Here is a 21,499-nt window from a genome sequence, read left to right as displayed (position 1 = left end):
TTAAGAGATTCATACAGGTTTTCTTTGGTTGACTTTCTTTATGTCACCAGAGCTACAGTTATTGGTGACATAATGTGACAATTTTTTTAATTTCTCTGTCATAATTATTCCTTTATGGAATTTTTCTACTTTTGCACAAATCTGAGTTTTAGTTTTGATTTTGAAATAGTTGTATAAGTTGTAAAATGGGTTAGTGTATTTTCGTTTGAGAACACTTTCCTTCTTAAATTGCCCTGCAGAAATGACTATTTTTTAGGGAAAATAGTTTTTTACAGCTATTAAACTGTATTTGTTATTTTTGTATATGTATAACCAGGGTGGTGAGATCACTAATATTTTAGGAAATATCTTTGTTATATTTGATTTTTTCCTATACATTTAAGTTATTACTTAAAATTATTGGTAGAAATAATGTTGTGAAGATAGCTTATAAAGGAATACTTAAAGTCAGAATAGAAATCATTTCTGAAGACAAAAATCAGAAATGCTGCATGTGCCAGGTAATGGAAGCAGAAGGGCAGCATTCACGTTGTGCAATTGCTTAAGAATGCACAAAGAGAAAAGTCCATTCTCATGGGGTCAGGTTCTCTAGTAAGATAGTTAGATGGGACAAAAATGATCTAAAATATGAAATGCAACGTAGGCGCCATATTGTAAATTGTGCCAAGATTATGCAAATTGTAGTTAATTGATCAAAGTTGTTTTACTGTTATTTTAAAGGAAATACTGAATGTCAGAAAATCTGTAATATGTTTTATTTGACAAATGTAAATAACGTATATATAGTCTTATATGTGGCAGAATGGGAGGTATTTAAATTTTAGGTTTTTTTCTTTAGAAGAAAATGTTTATAAGGAAAAAAACCCTAATAAATACTTTTGTTTGGCCATGAATCCTGTCTTTGCATTACTGTTTATTTTCACTATAGGTATTTCTACAATGAAAACATTTTAAAGCAAAGTAAAGGTATCTACAATATATTGAACATTTCAAAATTTAGGCAGCACTTTCAGCAATTCTTAAAACACTGATAGTTACCATCTATGTACCATACATACTAGAAAACTAAAGCTCAGAAATTGTACAAGTCATTAGGACTCAAAGGGTCTTATATGCCTGCACTTAAAACTAATGTTTTCTTTAGTGTGTACTATTGCAGTGAGGAAAAAAAAGACAGTAATATTTATGAGTCTTTCAACTGAACTAAGGAATGATCTATTTTGTCCTTATTATAAATCATTAAATAATATTAGTAATATTGGGATAGTTTACCCTAAGATCTGAAGTTATAAAGGGAAATGTATATTTAGAGTTTTATCAAAGTATTATTTGGAGGTTTTTATGTTACAGGAATTGTTCTTAGATCTTAAGGTTGAAAATGTTTTGTTAGTGGCTATCAGTGATCACAAATGGACCACCACCACACGTCTTAGGAGGGCATTTATGTGTGTCCAGGTCCACCTGTGTTAGTAGACGCAGAGGCCAGAAGCCGGAAGCTCCTAAGGAAGACACACACACACACACACACACACAGGATTTTATGTGTATATGTGTGTGCCTGAGTGTACTTACATGCACTGTGTGCATGCAGGAGCCTGTGGAGGTCAGAAGAGGCATTAGTCCCCTTGGAACTGGAGTTACAGATGATTGTGAGTTGTTATATGGAAGCTGGCAGGTGATCCTGGGTCCTCTACAAGGGCAGTCAGTGCAATCTCCTAATTGAAAGTATATTTTTTCATGCAATATATTCTGATTATGGATTCTCTTAACCCAAGTCCTTCCAGATCCTCTCCATCTCACCCCCTACCCAAATCTAGTCTTTCTATCATCAGAATACATACAGCATATACAAATAGTAGTAACATAAGATTAAAAACAAAAAAGCCAAAGTAGGTTGAAGCAAGCTACTAGGAGAAAACCGAAGAAAAGGCACAAGAAACACATACAGACATAGAGACATATATTAGCACACAGAAATTCCATAAAAACGACACTGGAAGTCATAAATGAGAAAGACCAGCAAGGGGAAAAAGTGAAAAAAATAGAACTTAATGCCCAGACAAAGCATTAAGAGCCAGGGATCTCCAGAACTGCAGTTGAGTTTAGTTTTGTGCTGGCTATTGCTGAGTGTGGGATCTCTCTTTAAGAGTGGTTTGTATCCCCAGTGAGACTATGTTGGGGAAAACTATTTTTTCATTTGCAAGCGTTTTTTTCAAATGGATTAACTTCTGGGCTAGGGTCGGGGCCATGTGTTCACTTTTTTCAGCTCTAGGACCCCCCAACTGGCTTAGATCCATGCAGGGAATGTGCCTGCTGTCTGTCTCACAGAATTCATAATGAGTGCGCTGGGCCTGCTGGGTAGGCGGCCTTCTTTCCTTGGTGTTCTCCGGCGCCTCTGTCTAGACTTTTTCCATCCTTTTCCATAAGGTTCCCAGAGCCCTGAGAAGGTGGGTTTGCTGGAGACATCCCATTTAAAGCTGCGTATTCCAAGCTCTCTCTCACTCTGCACTGTGTTCCTATGTGGGTTCCTTCTGGTTTTGTTCCCATGCTCTGCAGGAGGAAGCTCCTCTGATTCTGGCTAAATGAGATATTGACCTCGGGCATAGGAAAGCATCATTAGGCATCATTCTTGTTGATTACTTTGGAACAACAGTATTTGGCTTGCCACCTGAGCAGTGTCAGGTATGCACTACATCTCATGGAGTGGGCCTGAAGTCTAATCAATCCACTGACTCACTTTAATTTCTGCTCTTTGTAAAAGTCGTCAGAGCTCCGCTGCTAGGCCCATTTTTAGAACATATTTTAGGTCAAATGATAGATAATTTGTAAATAGATAAATGATAGATAATTGTAGAAAATTTGAATCTGACTTCCAGATTGGGTAATCTTTTTACCAGTCTATACCCTGATTAAATTGCACCTAGCTCAATCTAGCAGAATGCTGTTTGTATGTGTGTGTATGCGGAGTACATCTCTATATATAAACATACGTATATGACTTTAAACATTAATTACGTGTTAGGCGATGGACATGCAATGTTAAGTCACAGCCATGCTGCTGAGAAACATACATACTTAGTGTTAGGCAACTTTATAAACAGCACAGCGTAGCCTGCAAATTAAAGCGGAGACCTTGGGTGGCATGATGCTTGTGTTTCACCTGTGGTCCCAGACTTTAAACCAGTAGCCACTCCCTCTTTCCCGTCATTCCGGCACCTCCTGTTATTCCGGCCATAGGTGGATAACACTAGAACGCTGGTTAACGAGTGACGGACCGCTACACGTAGCTCGGATACCTACTGAGGCTTTTAGTTTGAAATTACTACTTCCTACTTTTCTTCCCGGAAAAGTTCAAACCACGAAGCTGGACTGGATCCCAAAGGACTTGTCCTGCAAAACCTAACCGTATTCTCGGTGAGCGCTTCGCTCAAGCCCCGCCCCTGCCCTCAAATGAGCTCATTGCGCAAGGCCCGCCCCCGCTCTCCTGCCACTTAAGGCACAAGCTCCGCCCCTGCCCTCAAATGAGCTCATTGCGCAAGTCCCGCCCCCAAGCCCTCCCACTGCTCGTTCCGTAAGCCCCGCCCCTCTGGCTCAAGGCTCTTCGCGCATGGTCAGTCGCCCTGCTCTCTCTGGGTTCTCGCAAGCCCCGCCCACTGCCCTCCGCTCCCGGGGCCCCTCGCTCGCCGGGAGGAACCACACACTTGCAGATTGCGCGAGGGCGAGGCGTGTAAAGTGGGAGTTGGGGCCGTCCAGGCCGTCAGGGCGGGGTCCTCCACAGGCCCGCCCAGTCGCCTGCGTCTCCGCGCGCCAAAGTCAAAGTGCGGGTCCCGCCGGCGCGAGATTGACGCTGCAACCCCGAGCTATCGGTACCGCGTTCCTGCAAGTCCCGCGCGCGAGCCGTCTGGAGCTAGGCATGGCCACCCCACCCAAGAGGTTCTGCCCTTCTCCCTCTACCAGCTCTGAGGGCACCCGCATCAAGAAGATCTCCATCGAGGGGAACATCGGTAAGGTGCCCCCGGTGCGGTGCTGGTGCCGAGGCGACCCCTCTCCGCCGCCCCGCTCGCGCCGGCGCTGTGGCTTAGACGTCTGGCCCTGCGCCCCCGGGGCTTTGGGAGGCGCGCTTTGGACCAGCGCACCCTTTGTTGGGAACTTATAAACGCCAGGGTTCGGGGCGCGGTTGGGGGTGCTGTTTTTCTTGTGATGTAACTTAGGTAAGTGAAGCCCATTTTAGGTTTGATCTTCCGGTAGGCTTCACTGACTTGCGGTTTTACCGCAAAATTGAGACCGTTTTTTTATCAAGTACATCTCCAGTTCCTTTGTGCTTCTTTGTAGTCAGCTCTTTTTCTCTTCCCATCCCCTTACAAGCCCTGACATGCTTCTTTTTTTAACCTCTGCCAGTTCTGTTTTCCCACAATGTCCTAAGCGAAACCAGAGCGTCTGGTTTTCTGTGTCTTGTTTAGTATACTAGAGTGCCTTAAGACTTCACCCATGATGCTTATTTCTGTAGAACTTTGTTTTTTGTTTTGTTTTGTTTTTTTTTATTTTTGAGACTGCCGCTCTTTTCAGACCAGCTTGTCTTGGAACTCACTATGTAGACCAGGCTGGCCTTGAACTCTAAAGATATTCGCCTGCCTTTGCCTCCCGAGTGCTGGAATTAAAAGAGTACATCACCACACCTGGCCCAGTGTAATACTTAAAAAAAAAGTAATATTACAATGAATGGTATATACCACATCTTTTTCTGTTGTCGACATTTGGGATGGCGTTTGTAGCAATACCTAACACTATGCTAGGTATATGAGGAAAACAGGTGGTTCCCCCCGCCCCCCCCCGAAGGAAAACAGGTTTTCATGAGTTTGATAGTGCACAATTTTTTACTCCCTTTCCCGCTTACTGGTATGCACTGGGTTTTGGCTCAAAGACTGTTACAGTTTCTGTCCTTAACCTTACAAAGGGTAAGCTATACTGTGCATGTCATTTTTGCAAGGTGAGGATGAATTTCCCATTCTTTAACATTTCCTACCACTGGAAACCAACCGACGTTTCCTGTTTTGGTACAGCTGTTAGGCTTTGGGTTGCAGATTGAGTTCTGACTATTCATGTATGCAGCAGATGTTTTCAGTTTTACCATCTTCAAAGCACCATCTCTTCGAGAAGGAAAGCAGAGGGAAGCTCATGAGCTGAGACACAGAGAAGGCATATTTTCCTTGCCCCACACTTACAATGCACGTCAGTGGAAGAGAGCCTCATCACTTATATGTTCTTTGAGATGTCATGTTTATTAGTAAGAATCTTCAGAGAGTCTTAGTGGATAAAAATGACTGTAGGAATGATGGGAGAAAGCACTCAGTAAAGTCATCTTTGGGGTAAATTCCAATGGACAGACGTAATGTGTTATCTCCCTTCTCTCGCACTCAGGTAGGTAACATACATCTAGTCCGCTGTCTCCTTCCCTTCATGCTCCTTTCATCCTCCCAGCACTGGAAACGTTTGTGAGTGGTCGCTCCATTTCCTGCTTCTCTGCTTCCAGAGCTGTCTTTGCACACACAGATCCAGTTGTGCCATCCATCCCTAACACCCCTCACTGACCTCCCTACTGGGCTGGAAAGAACTGTACGTTAAATAGTAGCCTGCATTTGCACGTTATTAGGAAAAACTACTTACTAGCAGTTACAAGTTGAGGTTTCCCTTTAAGCATCGAGATCTTTGACTGACCAAAAAAGAATTCGGAAGCTTTGGCAAGCACTGGATGTGCAGGTCTATTGGAGGGAGTGTCATTTAGATTAAGCGTTCCTTTTCCCGCGGGGAGCCTGGTCACTGCCTACTGCTCCTGTACAGTTGTTTTACATCATCTTACCTCATCTGTCAGGTCCAAATAACCTATCACTGTAAAGATTGTGTTTGCGAAGACTAGTTCGTAATTCTTAAATTCTTCCTAAAATTTGCAGTTTGCTTGGTCGTTTGTAGTTACGTGGTTATGTGACCTGTTTTCTCGTGTCCTGTGTTACTGAGCTGTTCCGTAGGTTAGATTTGTGGAGGCTCATTTTAGTGTGTTCAGAGTGACTTTTAGAATGCTGAAGGCTTGTTTGACATTAGGGACTCTGTGAGTTAACCATGACTTTCTAGTTGTTGTTTGTGTTTTGTCTGAGACAGGGTTTCGCCTTGTGGTTCTGACTGGCTTGGAACTTGATGTGTAGACCAACCTGGCCCCAGACTCACAGAGTTCTACTTGCTTTTGAGTGCTTGAGATCAAAGATTTTCGTACCACCTCTCTTCCCGTGCCTTGAGAACTATTCACTGGTGTTCTTGTTGTCTTCCACCTTCGTGGAATGTTAGTTTATTAGCTCTTTTTCCAGCTCTGATCTCCTTCCAAAAAGTTAAGGAGGAGCTGGCAGTGACTATGTGGGAACTGCAACTGACAGTGTATGGTTTCCTCAGCTTGAAGTAAAACAACATTTACAGCTCTAAAGTCTGACTGTGTGAGACTTTGGTGATTGTAATTACTGCTGGAAGCAGTCTTGATGTGTTAGCCTTAAGTGCTTTTGGACTCTTGACTAGTTTGAGATCCTGGAGTGTGTTTCTCGTGTACCCTGAGTGTCAGGTTCTCTTTTTGGCCCAGTCCAATGAGCGGATGCTCATCTCAGCCATTCTTCTAGATGCAGTACTGTCTCCCAACTGATCAGTCACCAGGGTTCTCTCCACAAACTCAGTAGCCACCCAGTTCATCTTTACATTTACTTCTCTGTTTTATATTTAATGCACTCAGGTTGTGCTGCCCTGTCACCGTACGGATCTCCCTTTTTTCTGCTCTGGGCAGGAGTCTGGTATAATGCTGGAGGCTTGGGCATACTTTTCAAGTCAAGGGTAGTTCTTTTGTGCCAACCTTAAGAAGTCCATTTTATAAAGAAGAAGACACTTGACAAATATATTGAAGCTATGTAGTTGTGTGTGTGTGTGTGTGTGTGTGTGTAGTAAGAGGTAGAGGAAGAACAGGATACTGGCTGGTAATGCCTTGTATAACCACATTTGGTGACCTCTGATAGAAAGGGTGTGGTGCTCATTAGAAATGCTGTCACTTCCTCCTAAGACCCAAAGTCCAGACTCACTGATAGAAAACAGTGAGTATAGCATGTCCTGATTACATGCTATATTACATAAGCTCTTTTTGTTTTTTTATTCCCTAGACATCGCAGAAATTAGTGAGCAATTAGGAAAAGTAAAAAATAAAACATGCCCTTTCGTTCTTTAAAGTGGTCTGGTAGAGAGCGCAAAACCGTAAAAATGAGGCAGGTTTTCTACAGCTTTTGCTCCTAGGAAAAGCTCTTAAGCATTGGGGTCATCACCACATTGACTTTATAGGTATTTATTAATTGGTCTATTATTATTATTATATTATTTTTGTTTTTTGAGGCAGGGTTACTCTGTGTAACCCTAGTAGTCCTGGAATTCACTCTGTAAACCAGGAGATTCGCCTGCTTCTGCCTCCCAAGTGTTGGGATCAAAAGCATATACCACACCTGGCTTCTTGGTACTTTTTTTTTTTTTTTGTATTAGGGTCTCTAGTTTCCTTTCCCCCTCTTCTTTAAAAAAAAATGGTGTTATTTTTGTTGGGGTAGGGTGGCATGGTCTTGCTCTATAGTATAGGCTGGCTTAGCACTCACTATGTAGACCAGTTTGAACTTCATTTCATAGCAATCCTGCTGCCTAAGCCTTCCAAGTTCTTGGCTTTATGGGTGTGTGTTGTTACACTGTATTTGTTTTTAGAGATAGTGTCTCACTAAGTAGCCCAGGCTGGCCTGGCATTCAGAATCCTTTTATTTAGCCTGCTGAGTGCTAGGGTCAGAACTGAGAAAGCAGAGTTCGGTAGTAGAAAGGACTGTCTGAAAATACAGAAGCCTGGGTGGACGGGGTGAAATTTGTTTTTAATTCATCTGTTCCTTGCCTTAGGTAAACTAAAGTAATAACAAATTTGTTCCGCACAATTGTCTAGAGACAGTCATTAAGTTTTAAAGATATGGAAGAGAAAGGGCTCAGTGTTTCTGTGTATGTATTGTTCAGAATTAGTCTTGTAAAAACTGATGGCCTTTGGTTGTATGTTGCTTTTTTAACAACTTCTCTTAATCTTGTCTTTCTCTTCCATGACAGCTGCCGGAAAGTCAACGTTTGTGAATATCCTAAAGCAAGTCTGTGAGGATTGGGAAGTGGTTCCGGAGCCTGTCGCCCGGTGGTGCAATGTGCAGAGTACTCAAGACGAATTTGAGGTATGCCAGACAACTTAGGGGGCTGGGGCTGGCTCAGCACCGCTGCTCTGTAGGGCCCATGGAGCAGCTCCTAACCAGCCACAACTCCAGTTCTGGGGTTCTGATGCCCTCCCCTGGTCTCCATGGCCACCAAGGACATCCATACATTAAAATAAAAAGTTAAAATTCTATAGGTTAAAGAAGCAGTGTATTGTGTCTCTTGGACAGTACCCCGTCCCCCTTACACCTTTCCATTAATACTTTTATGTCTAGTTGGATGTGCAAAGATTTAGTGAGCTCTGCATCTTAAGATTTATGTGTTGTTATATATAAGTTTAAAAGGTTTTTAAAAGTTTAAAAACTTGAAATAATTTTAAAACCTAATTACAAAATAAAATTTTGATTTATTTATTTTTTTTTTTTTACATTTTAGATGAAAGCAAATAAGAAAACCCAAAGCCTCCAGTAGCTGGATTTTATTAATCTTTTCAGTCCTTTGTAGCGTGGAAACCCATTTATCTCTCATTTCTTGGTGCTATACCATCATTCTCCACAAAATCTCATTTTGAACCTGTTTTCCTTTTACTAACCCTTTTCAATACGGCATTGCAAATAAGGAAATAAAAAGAGTTAAGTTCCATTTATTTAATCATAGCGGAAGTTATGGTTGTGTGTGATAATGGTTGCTAGTTCTTATTTCTGGAGAAATGAAATTGAAGTTAGAGAAAAAGGAAACTTGTTCAGTCTAAAACAAGTTGGAAAAAAGTACAGCTATTAATGTGAGGGTTTCTGGGGATTATTGGATATTTAAAATGTTAGTCAAATCAGCAAGAAACTCTGTGTAGCCTTGTGGAGTGTCTTAACTAGGGTTTTACCTTTGCTGTCAGGAAACAACACGTCCGGGAACAACTTGGGGAGGAGCAGGCTTATTTTGCTTACACTTCCTCATCAGGGTTCTTTATCTAAGAAAATCAGGACGGGAAGGAGCTGGGAAGGAGCTCCAAGGAGCTTGGGCTGGGCAGCACCCTGGGGCTGGAGCTGATCCTCTGAGCCTTTGGAAGGTACTGCTTACCGCCTGACCAGGGATGGCCCCACCCTCAACCGTTAATTAAGACAATGCCCTCCAGGCTTGCCTGCAGCCAGGTCTCTTGGAGGCATTTTTTTCTCAATTGAGGTCCCCCCCTCAGATGACTTGTATTTTGTGTAAACTTGACATAAAACTAACCTACACAGGGATATATGTAACGTTTTTTTGGTGGTGTGTTTTTTTTTTTCTTTTTTTTTGGATTAAGGTTTTGATAATTAAAAATATTTCTCACAATTTTATTTGCAAAGCATAGTTAACTTTAGGCTGGGGTGGGGAACACAACTAAAATATATCCTAATTTCTTTGAATTTCAGGCACTGAATTATAAAAAGACTTCCCCATATAGAACCCATTTTCTTAAATTTTTATGCATGCGTTGAAGGCCTTGATCTTCTGTACTTTAAGTGGGGTTCAGAAAGTGTGGGAGGCAGGATTTATGGATAATGTGAAGTATGAATCATTAAGTAGGTAATGGCTTCTCTGTATTTTTGGATATTGTCTCCCCTCCCCACCCCACCCCACCCCAAAAAAGTGGGGACTTAAGGGCTGGGATGTAGCCGAGTAATAGGTTATGTTCCCTAGCGTGCTCGAGGCCTTGGGTTTGAGCCCAGTATCCCAAAAATGAAATGGGTTTTGTTCTTCTTTGGAGCCTTTCTTCAAGTCATTCAAGACCTGATTTTTGTAGTTATAATGTGAATCTTGCAGTGTTTAAGTCTCAGCTCTTTTAGGATACTGTCAGCACTGAGAAGTGGGTTGTTTGGAGACCTGAGTGGCCAGTCCTCCAATAAAAATGGCTTTTATTTTGCTTCTTGGAGGTTATAGAGCTGGAAGGACTTGGTCATCGGCGCCTCTCCTCTCTTTCATGCTTAGCTTCTTTTGTTCTAGTGGGTTTTTTCCCCCTATCCATTTAATGGCGGGAATGCTCTGTTACTACTAGTGTCAAAAGAAGGTTTCCTTCCTCATTCCTTACGTTCTGGTAAAATTGAGGGTGTTAGATTTTCTGGAATTGGAATTAAGGTTTTCTTTTTCTCCTCCCCACCCCTTCCCCGAAAACTGGTCTGTGTAGCCCTGGCTGTCCTGGAACTGTAAACCAGGCTGGCCTTGAACTCTACATCCTCCTGCCTCTGGGATTAAAGACCTGCTCTTCCATCACCTGGCTTCTAATTACAGTTTTTAGCCACCACATGGATACAGGGAACCAAACCTGTGCCCTCTGTGATAAGAGCTAGTGCTCTTAACCACAGAGGCATCTTCCCAGCACTCTCCCTCCCCACATTTCTCTCTTGAACCTCTTAAAAAGTTAAAATACCTGGGCACAGTGGTACAGGCCTTTAATCCCAGCACTCGGGAGGCAGCGGTGGGTGGATGGAGGCCTGTGAGTTCCAGAACAGAGGCCTCTCTAAAAACACAAAACAAAACAGCTAAAGTAACTCTATTGGCAATTATATTGGCTTTTGTTGGTTTGTTTGTTTTGACAATTTAAAATAGGAATTGACGACGTCTCAGAAGAGTGGTGGGAATGTGCTGCAGATGATGTATGAGAAACCTGAGCGGTGGTCCTTCACCTTCCAGTCCTACGCCTGCCTCAGCCGCATCCGGGCGCAGCTGGCCTCTCTCAATGGCAGGCTCAAGGACGCCGAGAAACCTGTATTATTTTTTGAACGATCTGTGTATAGTGACAGGTATGCAAATGGTTTATATTTGGCTCTTGGGAGTTTAGAACTAGACAATTTCCTTTTTTTCATTTCCTGGTAATCAAATTAGAGGCTGAGCTGGAGGTTTTAGATAGAAAATGACATTTAAAAATGCCTTTAGCAACAAGTAGCTAATGACATTAGGACAGGGACTAGAGAATAAGATGGTCATATAATTTGAATTTCTAAAGAACTTCTTTCTTTCCTTCCAACCCTTTAAAATCCTGATTATATCTGGATTTACTCCTAGACTTTCTGCTAGAAAAAGATAAAAATTGAACATGTCTAAAGGTGTCTTAGCACTACTCTTTTTATGCCAGGACTTTTTTTTTAACCTCCAAAACTATCTTAGAATAGGGGCTTATAAAGTTTTTGATCTATGGACCCCTTTCCTTTAATTGTGAGTATCCAAAAAATTTTGTCCTTTGGTACATATGTTATTAGAAATTAAGGTTGACTTAACTGTGGGCATTCATCCATGCTTGTATATTTATGTATATGTATATATGTGTTTTGAGGAAGTATAGAAATGTGTGCGGCAAGCCAGCACCTCAGAACTGGAAGGAGCTGGCCCCTCCGGGGATCCCTAGCCAGCATGTGAGGGCTACCGGCATAGAGCACGCCCCCTGTACTTGGGAAGACATTCTGTGTGTGGTTTCCAAGGCACACAAGGCTACAGAATTTATGAGTGTGTTTATACCCATGCTCTCTTCTGTTTCCTGGGTCTGTGTTTGAAAGGATGTACATGCTGACAAAGATTCTCTTCCAGGTATATTTTCGCATCTAATTTGTATGAATCTGACTGCATGAATGAAACAGAGTGGACAATATATCAAGACTGGCATGACTGGATGAATGGCCAGTTTGGCCAAAGCCTGGAATTGGATGGGATAATTTATCTTCGAGCTACTCCAGAGGTACGACCAATAAACATTTGCTTGAGCCGTTGAAATCTTAAAGTAATATCAGGAATCACAAGAGGGTTGCAGTAATAACAATTTAAAACCCACTTCTTAGATGGAGAGATATCTTAGTGGTTGAGAGAACCAACTGCTCTTCCGGAGGACCCAAGTTCAAGTCTCAGATTCCACATGGTGGCCCACAATCACTTGTAACTCTAGTGCTAGGGAATTTGACAGCCTTTTCTGGCCTCTGTGGGGACTACATACATGGGATGGCCACATGTACATGCAGCCGAGCACTCAGATACATGAAGGCCTTCCCTCTGTATGTAGCGATGTGCAGCTTGGTCTTCATGCGGGCCCTGTACGTGGCATATGTTCTAGCTGGCCTGCCTTGTCTGGCCTCAGTGTGAGAGAAAGCACCTACCCTCACAGAGACTTGAAGTACTAGGGTGGGGGGATAGCCAGGGGTCCACCACCTGCTCAGAGGAGAAGGGGTGGGATGGGGGATTGTGGGAGAGTGTGTCCAGGATGGGGGCAGTGAGCTGAATGTAAAGTAAGTAAGTAGGTAAATAAACAAACAAACAAACGAACAAACCCTCTAGCTCCTCATCTGCAAGATTTCTCCACGACCTAGAAATCTAAGATGTGGCAAGTTTGGTCTTCACCCAGTCCTCTTTTATTTTTTGTCTTGATTCCTAACTTACTCAGATTCTCATATTCCATCAGAGCTAGAATAAGAAACTTGCTGAAGCAACTTGCAAAACACTGGCTAATGAAATGGAACTTGGAATATGTGTTGTAGCTGTTTTTGGATTCTTAGGCCCAGTAGGTCTGGAGACACAATGGAAACAATAAGTACTTGCTTTATGAATATCGTAACTGTTGAGGTTCAGTTTAAGAAACATTTTATAGTTACTTGTAGTTGACTTAGTACAAGTGACACACTTGTGAAGAGACTTAGAGATCTTGTCGTTTTCAGCTAAGGGAGATCCCCTAGAAATAGCCCTTGTATTAGGTAAATTCCTGCTCTATGTATAATGAATCCAGAAAAGTCAGGTCAGGTAGACCTACTCTTACTTCTATCCTTTCCTGCTTCCCTTCTCTCCTACCATGTTCTCACTTTCAAAATCCTGTCCTCCTAATTCTTTAATTATTATTGTTATATAATACATAATTATATATTAATTATAATATATATACATAAATATATACAAATAATAATATATATTAAATACAGTGTGTTGACTGTCTTCAGTGTTGTCCTTCCTATGACTATGTGTTTAGGGCTGCTGGGGATTGGACAACCTGTCATGGGGCTTATCCCTGGAGAAGACTGTTTCTCTCTGTGTCAGCATTTTGTTTTTTGAGGCAAGGCCTCTGAACTGGAAGCTCACTGGTTGGCTAGAATGGCAGGCCAGCAAGCCCTGAGGATGTGCCTGCTTCTAACCACCTTCTAGATTTTTTGTGTCCTGGGACTCTAATGGTTGGTCCTCCTGCGTGTGTGGTAACACCTTACTGACTGAGCTGTATCCTCTCATTTATGATATCTTTTGTGTGTTTTGTTTTGGAGACAAGCTCTATGTAGTCCTGGCTGCCCTGGAACTTTCTCTGTAAACTGGGCTGACCTCTAAGTCATAGAGATCTTCCTGCCTCTGCGTCCTGGGGTTACAGATATGCCACTGTACCTGCCTCATTTGTGTCTTTTAGTTAAAGATTATTACAAAAGGATTCATAGCAGATTGTGGCCCAGGTCATGTGCTGCTGTAACTCGTGAATGTTATTTCGTAGAGATCCATTTTTCCCCGTCCTTTCTGCATGGCTGGGGATTGAACCCAGGACCTTGTACATTGTAGACGGGCTCTTCACTAGAGAGCACAGTATGGAGGATCTGACACCCGAGTGTCTGTGAGCATTCACCGAGTGTATGACATTTCACTTGTTTGTTTGCTTTTAGATTAGAATACCGTGGTGTAATGTGGCTATTGAAGCTTATGATTATTAAAATTTCATGTAAAGTTCGAAAATTCTGTTCCTGGGTCACCATACTCACCATGTTTCAAGTGCTGGAAGCCGAAGTGCCTGGTACCGGCTTGCTCAGGAATACAAACAGCGGGCGGGCGGGTATAAAACACCCTGTGCTCAAAGGTCATGGCGGTCTAGAGTTCCACCCAGTGACAGCCACTCTCGGGATGGAGGACAGAAAACCAGACCTGACACGCGTGCTTAGCACCCGGTTAGGATGGATAGATTGACACACTTTAAGTTACTTTATAAAACAAAAATTAGGTAAATATTTAATGAACTATTGACTCCCCCACCCATACTCTTTTATCATACTTAAATTAGTGTAGTGTATTTTGCGGGTGATTACTGATTTGTTTTTCTGCTTACTTTAGAACTATCATCTGGCTAAAATAACTACTTACAGAGAAAAATTAGGTATTTCAGTTTTTTAGAAGCAGTAAATACAGGTTTTTGGCTAATGGAAAAGGCACCAGGAGATAACATTTTAATAGCAGCAGACACAAATAGTTACTTGATTTTTTTTCTTATGTCTTGCTTTTAGAAATGCTTAAACAGAATACATATACGGGGAAGAAATGAAGAACAAGGCATTCCTCTTGAATATTTAGAGAAACTTCACTATAAACACGAAAGCTGGCTCCTTCACCGGACTCTGAAGTAAGAGGCTCTCACGCAGTTTGCCGCTCACTGTGACTCTCTCTACCAAACGTTAGTCTAGACACGAGCACGACATGTACAGGTGCAGCTGCCCATTTTCCCAAGACACCTTTTGAAGACTTTGTAACTGTCTTCTTTTTTTTTTTTTTTTTTTTTTTTAAAGACTTATTTATTTATTATATGTACACTGAAGCTGTCTTTGGACACCCAGAAGAGGGCGTCAGATCTCATTACAGATGGTTGTGAGCCACCATGTGGTTGCTGGGATTTGATCTCAGGACCTTTGGAAAAGCAGTCAGTGCTCTTAACCACTGAGCCATCTCTCCAGTCCAGAAGAGAGGTTTCCCTGATCGGGAATCGAACCCAGGCCGCGGTGATGAGAGCACCAAATCCTAACCACTAGACCACCAGGGAGTGGGAGTGTAACTGTCTTTAAATGATAAAGAAAGACTATCTGTGTACATTAAGATAGATTCAGAAATAGTTTAAGGTGGCATAGCCTGATGTTATATACTGTTTTTATTTTTATACTTCCAGTTATAGATTATTAGTGGTCATCTAAAAGTATTGAATGTGAAATTCAGGAAGACTTCATAACTTAAGATGGTTTGCTGATCTGATTGTGCGTGTCTGCAGTCTGTTTTCTGGGAGCTTGAGGCTGCCCTTATGTCCTTATGTGGTCCTTCTGTCCTGCTTTTCTTGGCGGATCCAGGAAGTACTCTGTAGTCATTAGTAAATGTCATAATCCCTCACTTTAGGAATGGCTCTGAAATTTTAGAGGTGGGGGGGGGGGGATGCTGGCAACCTTGTGCCAGAGAGACAGAGCTGCAGTGTGCTTTGAGGAGAAAGGGGGGGGGGGGGGTTCGCAGCACGAGGGAAGGGAAACGCAGGGGTCTTTGTTTGTTTGTTTGATTTGGTTTGGTTTTTCGAGCCAGGGTTTCTCCATACAGCCTTGGCCTTTTTGGAACTCACTCTGTAGACCAGGCTGGACCACGGCCTGGCTAGGAAAAGGCAGTTTTAAAGTAAAGTTTAAAGTACATTGAATTTGTATATGTATGTACATGTAAGAAAAACCCAGAGTGTATAGGAAGTGCATGCTACCCGTGATTTCAGCCTCACTGGAGGCCCTGGGAGGCATCCCACCACATGGGCAAGGGAGCTTCTGGGACATGTTTTAAGCTCGTGTTTTCAGTCGTTCTTGAGAACACGTACAGCGCAGCCTGGTTGATGGCATGAACTTTGTCCAAGTCAGCTCTTAGACAGCATGTAACTGAACTGCATAGACCACGGGGCTCTGAATGGCTTTTCTGGGTTTAGGTTTCTTCTGTTATTTGGTAATATTGGAATGGAGCCCACTGCTTGGGACATGCTAGGCAACTGCTCTTCAACTAAACTATATGGGTAGCTTCCTCATCTTGAAACATAAAACCTCCTTCTCGTTTTTTTGCTTTTGAGAAATGACGTATCATAATGCCTAGCTTTATATATTCTGTAACAGATTATTGTACAGCTACATCTAAGGAGGAGACCACCAGCCGCATCCCTGTAGTTAACCTAAATGGTTGACAATATTTTGAGTTATGAGTAGTAGGAATTTTTCTTATTTATTCTTGATTTAGTGCTTTCCTGATTTTGTTCATCTTTTTAAACAGAACCAACTTTGATTATCTCCAAGAGGTGCCGATCCTCACACTGGATGTTAATGAAGACTTTAAAGACAAACATGAAAGTCTGGTTGAAAAGGTGGGCTTGGAAAAAAACTAGTATTTGTTTTGTCTTGTCCAAGACAATCCTATTGATTTGTGAAAACAGCTTCTTACAGAAAGGCGTCAATAAAATTGCATTGAGAGGATTGGGGGTGTAGCTTGTGGGCAGAGTGCTTCCAGACATTTTTGAGGCCCTAGGTTTGAGCCCCAAGGTCTCTCTCTCTCTCTCTCTCTCTCTCTCTCTCTCTCTCTCTCTCACACACACACACACACACACACACACAGAAAGACACACATATACACTCATACACTCACATGGGTAAGATGCTCTCACATACACATACAGACATTTGTACAACACTCACACGTAACATACACACATAACACATGTACATACAGAGAGAGACACACACAAACTTGTACACTCACACATACACATGTCCAATTCATATACACACACCGCACATGCACACCACATGCACATCGTACACAAACCACACCACACATACATGAACCAAAGAAAAGAAAGGGGCAATTACATTAAGAAATTTAAAATTTGTAGATTGAGTTCTGGCTTTGAGTTCTAGCTCTGACCTGAGCTAACATAACTTTACCTTTCTTCTGGAAGACAGGAGTAACTGCAGCATTATGCCTTTCCTCATCCGTTCTCCTGCTTTCTCTCTGTTTTTACTTCACACCTCACCAACATGTAGACGTTTTTTAGTATAAATTGCTTAGTTTATCTTTTTCAAGGAACTCAGTATGACTGATACTTCAAGTTGTAGGATAGCAGTTTTAGCTGACGTTTGGAGATTAGGAAACGCTACTTTAAATCTTTGCTAGAGACCACATTAAGGATGAATCGGCCTTATTCTAATAATTGAGTCATTGCATTAACAAAGATTAATTTAATCCTCAGAGAGTTGAGAATTGTGAATAATGTCATTTATACATACAAAGGAGAGACCTACTGATACACTTTAAGGTGGTAATAAGAATTGTATAATAAATATCCTAATCCACATGAATTAATTTAGTGATTTTGTGTTTAAAGAAAACTGCATAATTAGTTTTGAAAGAAACTTAGAGGCTGTTTTTGTTGTTCCTCTTTGATTGCTTGTTCTCCTCATGGACTGTCAAGCTGTTTGCTGTCACAAAATCTTGACTCTCAAAAAATTGAAAGCCTCAATATTTAAAATCCTTTATATATTTGATTGGTTCATCATATAAAATAATACATATGTGGAAAATTCAAGTCTCTTACTATTTATGATATTAAAACCTAAGGTATAATTAACATATGATACTATTAAAATAAAATTAATAGCAGTTGTGAAAACACCAAGTATCAATTTAACCAAACCTGTAAAACCGTTTTCTTAATTTTTATTAGTTTAAATTTTCAAAAAACATTTATTTATTTCTTGTATGTAAATTGGTGTATTGCCTTTATGTATGTCTGCATACTAAAAGAGGACATTGGGTCTCATGGGAGTATAGTTACGGATGGTTGTGAGCTGCCGTGTAGGTGTGGGAATTGAACCAGGACCTTTGGAAGAGCAGCTGTTAACCACTGAGCAATCACTTTAGTCCCTATTAAAATTAAATTTACTTTTTAATGTGTGTGTGCAAGTATGTGCATATAGCACATGTACGCAGTGCTCCAGGGCGCCAGGATAAGGTGCCAGGTCCCCTGGAGGCACAGGAGGCACAGGTGGCTGCCAGCGGTCACATGGGTGCTGGGGGTCAAACCTGGGTCCCCTGCAAAATCAGCAAGTTCTCTTAGAACACCAACCCATCTCTCCAGCACCACATCTTTTAGCTTTAAATAAACACTTTACTTTCTTTGACCTTGAATCATTTCACATTATTCTTTTTAAAGTTAATAATCATGGAATCTGGGGGAGTATCCTTTACCTTCTAAGGAGAATTTTATAGTCTAGAGTGGAGAAGGAGGGTCCTGCGCTGTGGTGTGTATCTGCTGGCTGGGTTTATTCAGGACGCACACGGATTTGTAAGTGCACTAACATTCCAGAACGGTATGCCTTGGGGCTAGAGAGCCTCCTCAGCAGCCTGGCTTCCCAGCCCCTGGGTGCTGACTGACCGCTGGCCCTAACTCCAGCTTCAGGGACTCTGACCCCCTCTGCTGGCTTCTCCTGGCACGGGGCATGCTTGTGGTATATTCTTATGTGAAATATAAAATTAAAAAAAAAGTCTTAATACTGCAGGTTTAAATGTTTGAATTGCAAAGCCATTCAATATCTTATAAGTATCAATTAAAAGCTATATATATATAATATATATATTATAGATTTGTTATTTATTAAAATGTACATATTCATATACATATAGACCATGAATCTAGTGTTACAGGTCTTTTAGAATTGTAGCAATCTTTTTAAGCTTTTCTCAGCCTTAAATGTAAATTAACGATTTTAGACTATTTGTCTTACTACTGAAATACTTAGTACTTATTTTGAAAATAAATACTGTGACATTGTGATAGTTATTTATATTAGTTGGGGTGTTCAACTCTTCTGTCCTCTTAATTGAAGATGAATAGTAGATATCAAATTAGTTGAATGAATCGTATTGTTTTTTTCCTCCCTTCAGGTCAAAGAATTTTTGAGTACTTTGTGATCGCACAGGTGACAACAACAGGCAACACAGTGTTTCCAGATGCTTCCTTCGGTTTTGTGCATCGCCGGAGCTGGGTATTCATACAAGTCTCTACAAGAGTCAAGTTTTAAACCATCTTTGTTTTAGGGAACAGCCCTTTTCTTTATATATATATATATATATGTATAGTTTATTTAATATTTGTAACCGTATGTAAAGCTTTGTGTCCCTCCTTCCCACGCTCCCGTCCTTCGCTCCGTTCTTCCTTCCACAGTTTTACGTCGGGTGTGTATGCCTCACAGCGGATTTTCCTAGAAGCAGTGAGTGAGTGAGTGGGTAAACTGTTCTAGCAGGCCCCGCCCTCTGCCCTCCCTTGTCATCCTGAGCGGGCGGGTTAACACTCTGTCACTGTAGCCTGGCTTCGGTGGCGACCAATTTCATGACTGGACACTTGAACGTTAACGTGTAGAGGATGTGTGTCTTATGTGAGTCAGTGTCCCTAGGACAAGCTGAGACGTGGAGTGTGGAGAGCCACGGGAATAGGGGTGTTAAAGTGTTTGCTTTGTCTGCTTCCTGTTCCCTTCGGCAGTGCTGAAGATGGAAGCTCTACAGAACTGAACCCAGCCTTTGACCTTTTGTTTTTATCAAGTGCCTCTCCTGCTCCAGTTAGTGTTGAGGATGAGATGTGTTCGGCGTCACCACAGTAATGTTTACTGCTGTGTCTGGTGCGTTTGTAGAGGAGGGGGTTAAACTTTCCAGTTCAGTAATTACGTTATAAACCTTTTCATCTGTAATCAGTTTCTTCATCTGGGATGAGTACTCTTTATTTACGTGAAATTTTGGACCCGAAGAAATCTTTATTTAAGAGGTAGCTAAGAAGTTTATTGCATGAGTATAAGGCTTCAAACGACTGCAGTTAAAATGCTTGTTTAAATTAAGTGGTTTTTGTTTTTGTTTTTTTAAAGACAGGGTCTCCCTATATACCCCTAGCAATCCTGAAACTTTCTGCAGACCAGGCTGGCCTGGCCTTGAACTCACAGAGATCCACCCACCTCAGCCTCCCTCCCCACTTCCACTGCTCAGATCTGACTGATTTTTTTGAAATCACTTGAAATGCAAGAGGTTCCTATTTTTCTTTTAATTTCCTAATTAAATTTCTTTTAGTTTTCACGTAAAATGAGGATAGAGCATGCTAAGGTTTTCTATTTTCCCCATCGGGATATGATAATGAGTGGTCTCTCTTTAGCTTTGTACTTGGCGAGACCCTGAGACGACCAGGCGAGCGCCTTAGCCTCCTGGTCTGTTCAGCCCCCCCCTCAGGCAGACATTTTCCCTGTTCTCTCTGAAGTTACTGGGCAGTCTGCTGACCTGAGATTTAAGTCATATTTCTAAGAGTGCTGTGGTCACACTGTGCTTCATAGTTTGCTTGCTTTGTAGAAATTTTCTCAATTTTTTAGAGGTCACAGAGAAATTACTGATAAAACAATTTTTTATTATATATAGTGCATCATGGGAATGTTACAATTTTGTTGAACTAGGAAATAAAATTAACAAATAGGGGAGGCTTCAAGCTCCCATTAATAATGCCCGCATCTCTAAACTGCTTTCATGTTTAGTTGTAAAGTACGCTTATATATAATTAACGAAGTTATTTTTTATTGTTGTTTTTTATCTGCTGTAGTTTTTTTAAAGTTAAAATGTGCATTGTTTTTGCCAAGTAATTAACCATTCTAATTCATATCAAGAAAAATGTATAATTTCTTGAAACAGAGAATTGCATTTGTTTTGATGCTATAATTTTTCTTTCTAAAACTTAGCTTTTATTTCTGGTTTCTTGTTCAAAGATGATAATTTAGTGGGTTGTCAGGGACAGTAGTAGTACTGTCTTTGAAAAGAGGACTCAATTTCAAGTCTGTCATAACCATAACTTGTTTTATGATATTTGTGATGTTGTTTTTTTTTGTTTTTGTTTGATATAAATAAATTTACCAACTTAAATATATATGTCAATAAATGGATTTAAATTTCTTGAACCATATGGGGGAGAGTTTAAAATTTTTTGAAGCAGGGATCCTCTGGTTATCTTCTTGGAATTTTTTGACTTTGCATTTTCCACTTAAGTCTGTGATCCATTTTCAGTGTTGTGAAGATACCAGGTTTGTTGTGGATGTGTGGGTGGATGTGTGTGCGTGCGTGCGTGCGAGCGTGTGTGTGTGTGTGTGTGTGTGTGTGTGTGTGTGTTTGTGTGTGTGTGTGTGTATACACGCGTGCGCGCGTCCTGTGATCTGAACAGGACAGTGCTCCAGAACATAATAGCAAAGTTGACAAACATGATGAAATCAAATTGAAAGGCTGCTGCATGGAAGAGACATGACCAGAGCCCAGATGTGGCCTAGAGCGTGGGGGATCATTTTGTACAAACACCAATAAAAGCAAGAAACAGACCCTGCCCTGTCCTATTGTGTTTGCATTGGTCCACGCCAGCAGTTCCTAGGTTAGCTTTAATATATTGAACCTTACAAAAGTAGCAAGTGTGTGCGTGAGTTTCCAAGACAACAGTGCAGCC

General features: G+C 41.4%; 1 protein-coding gene and 1 non-coding gene across 2 annotated transcripts; one reads left to right on the top strand and one right to left on the bottom strand.

The window, feature by feature from the left end:
• Positions 1–3,659: 3,659 nt before the first annotated feature.
• On the top strand, positions 3,660–20,969 carry Dck (deoxycytidine kinase). Its single transcript, XM_052198583.1, has 7 exons — positions 3,660–4,004; positions 8,146–8,261; positions 10,816–11,009; positions 11,791–11,938; positions 14,493–14,608; positions 16,261–16,351; positions 18,928–20,969. Exons 1-7 carry the CDS (start codon positions 3,914–3,916, stop codon positions 18,952–18,954), a joined length of 783 nt encoding a protein of 260 aa, XP_052054543.1. The 5' UTR covers positions 3,660–3,913; the 3' UTR covers positions 18,955–20,969.
• On the bottom strand, positions 14,951–15,022 carry Trnae-cuc (transfer RNA glutamic acid (anticodon CUC)). Its single transcript has one exon. It is a non-coding gene; the product is annotated as a tRNA-Glu (tRNA).
• Positions 20,970–21,499: the final 530 nt, after the last annotated feature.

The sequence above is a fragment of the Apodemus sylvaticus genome, chromosome 11, assembly GCF_947179515.1.
Source record: "Apodemus sylvaticus chromosome 11, mApoSyl1.1, whole genome shotgun sequence".
In the NCBI taxonomy this organism is placed as follows: Eukaryota; Metazoa; Chordata; class Mammalia; order Rodentia; family Muridae; genus Apodemus; species Apodemus sylvaticus.
Note: the sequence above shows the minus strand (reverse complement) of the source record. Positions and strands in the feature narration are given on the sequence as shown.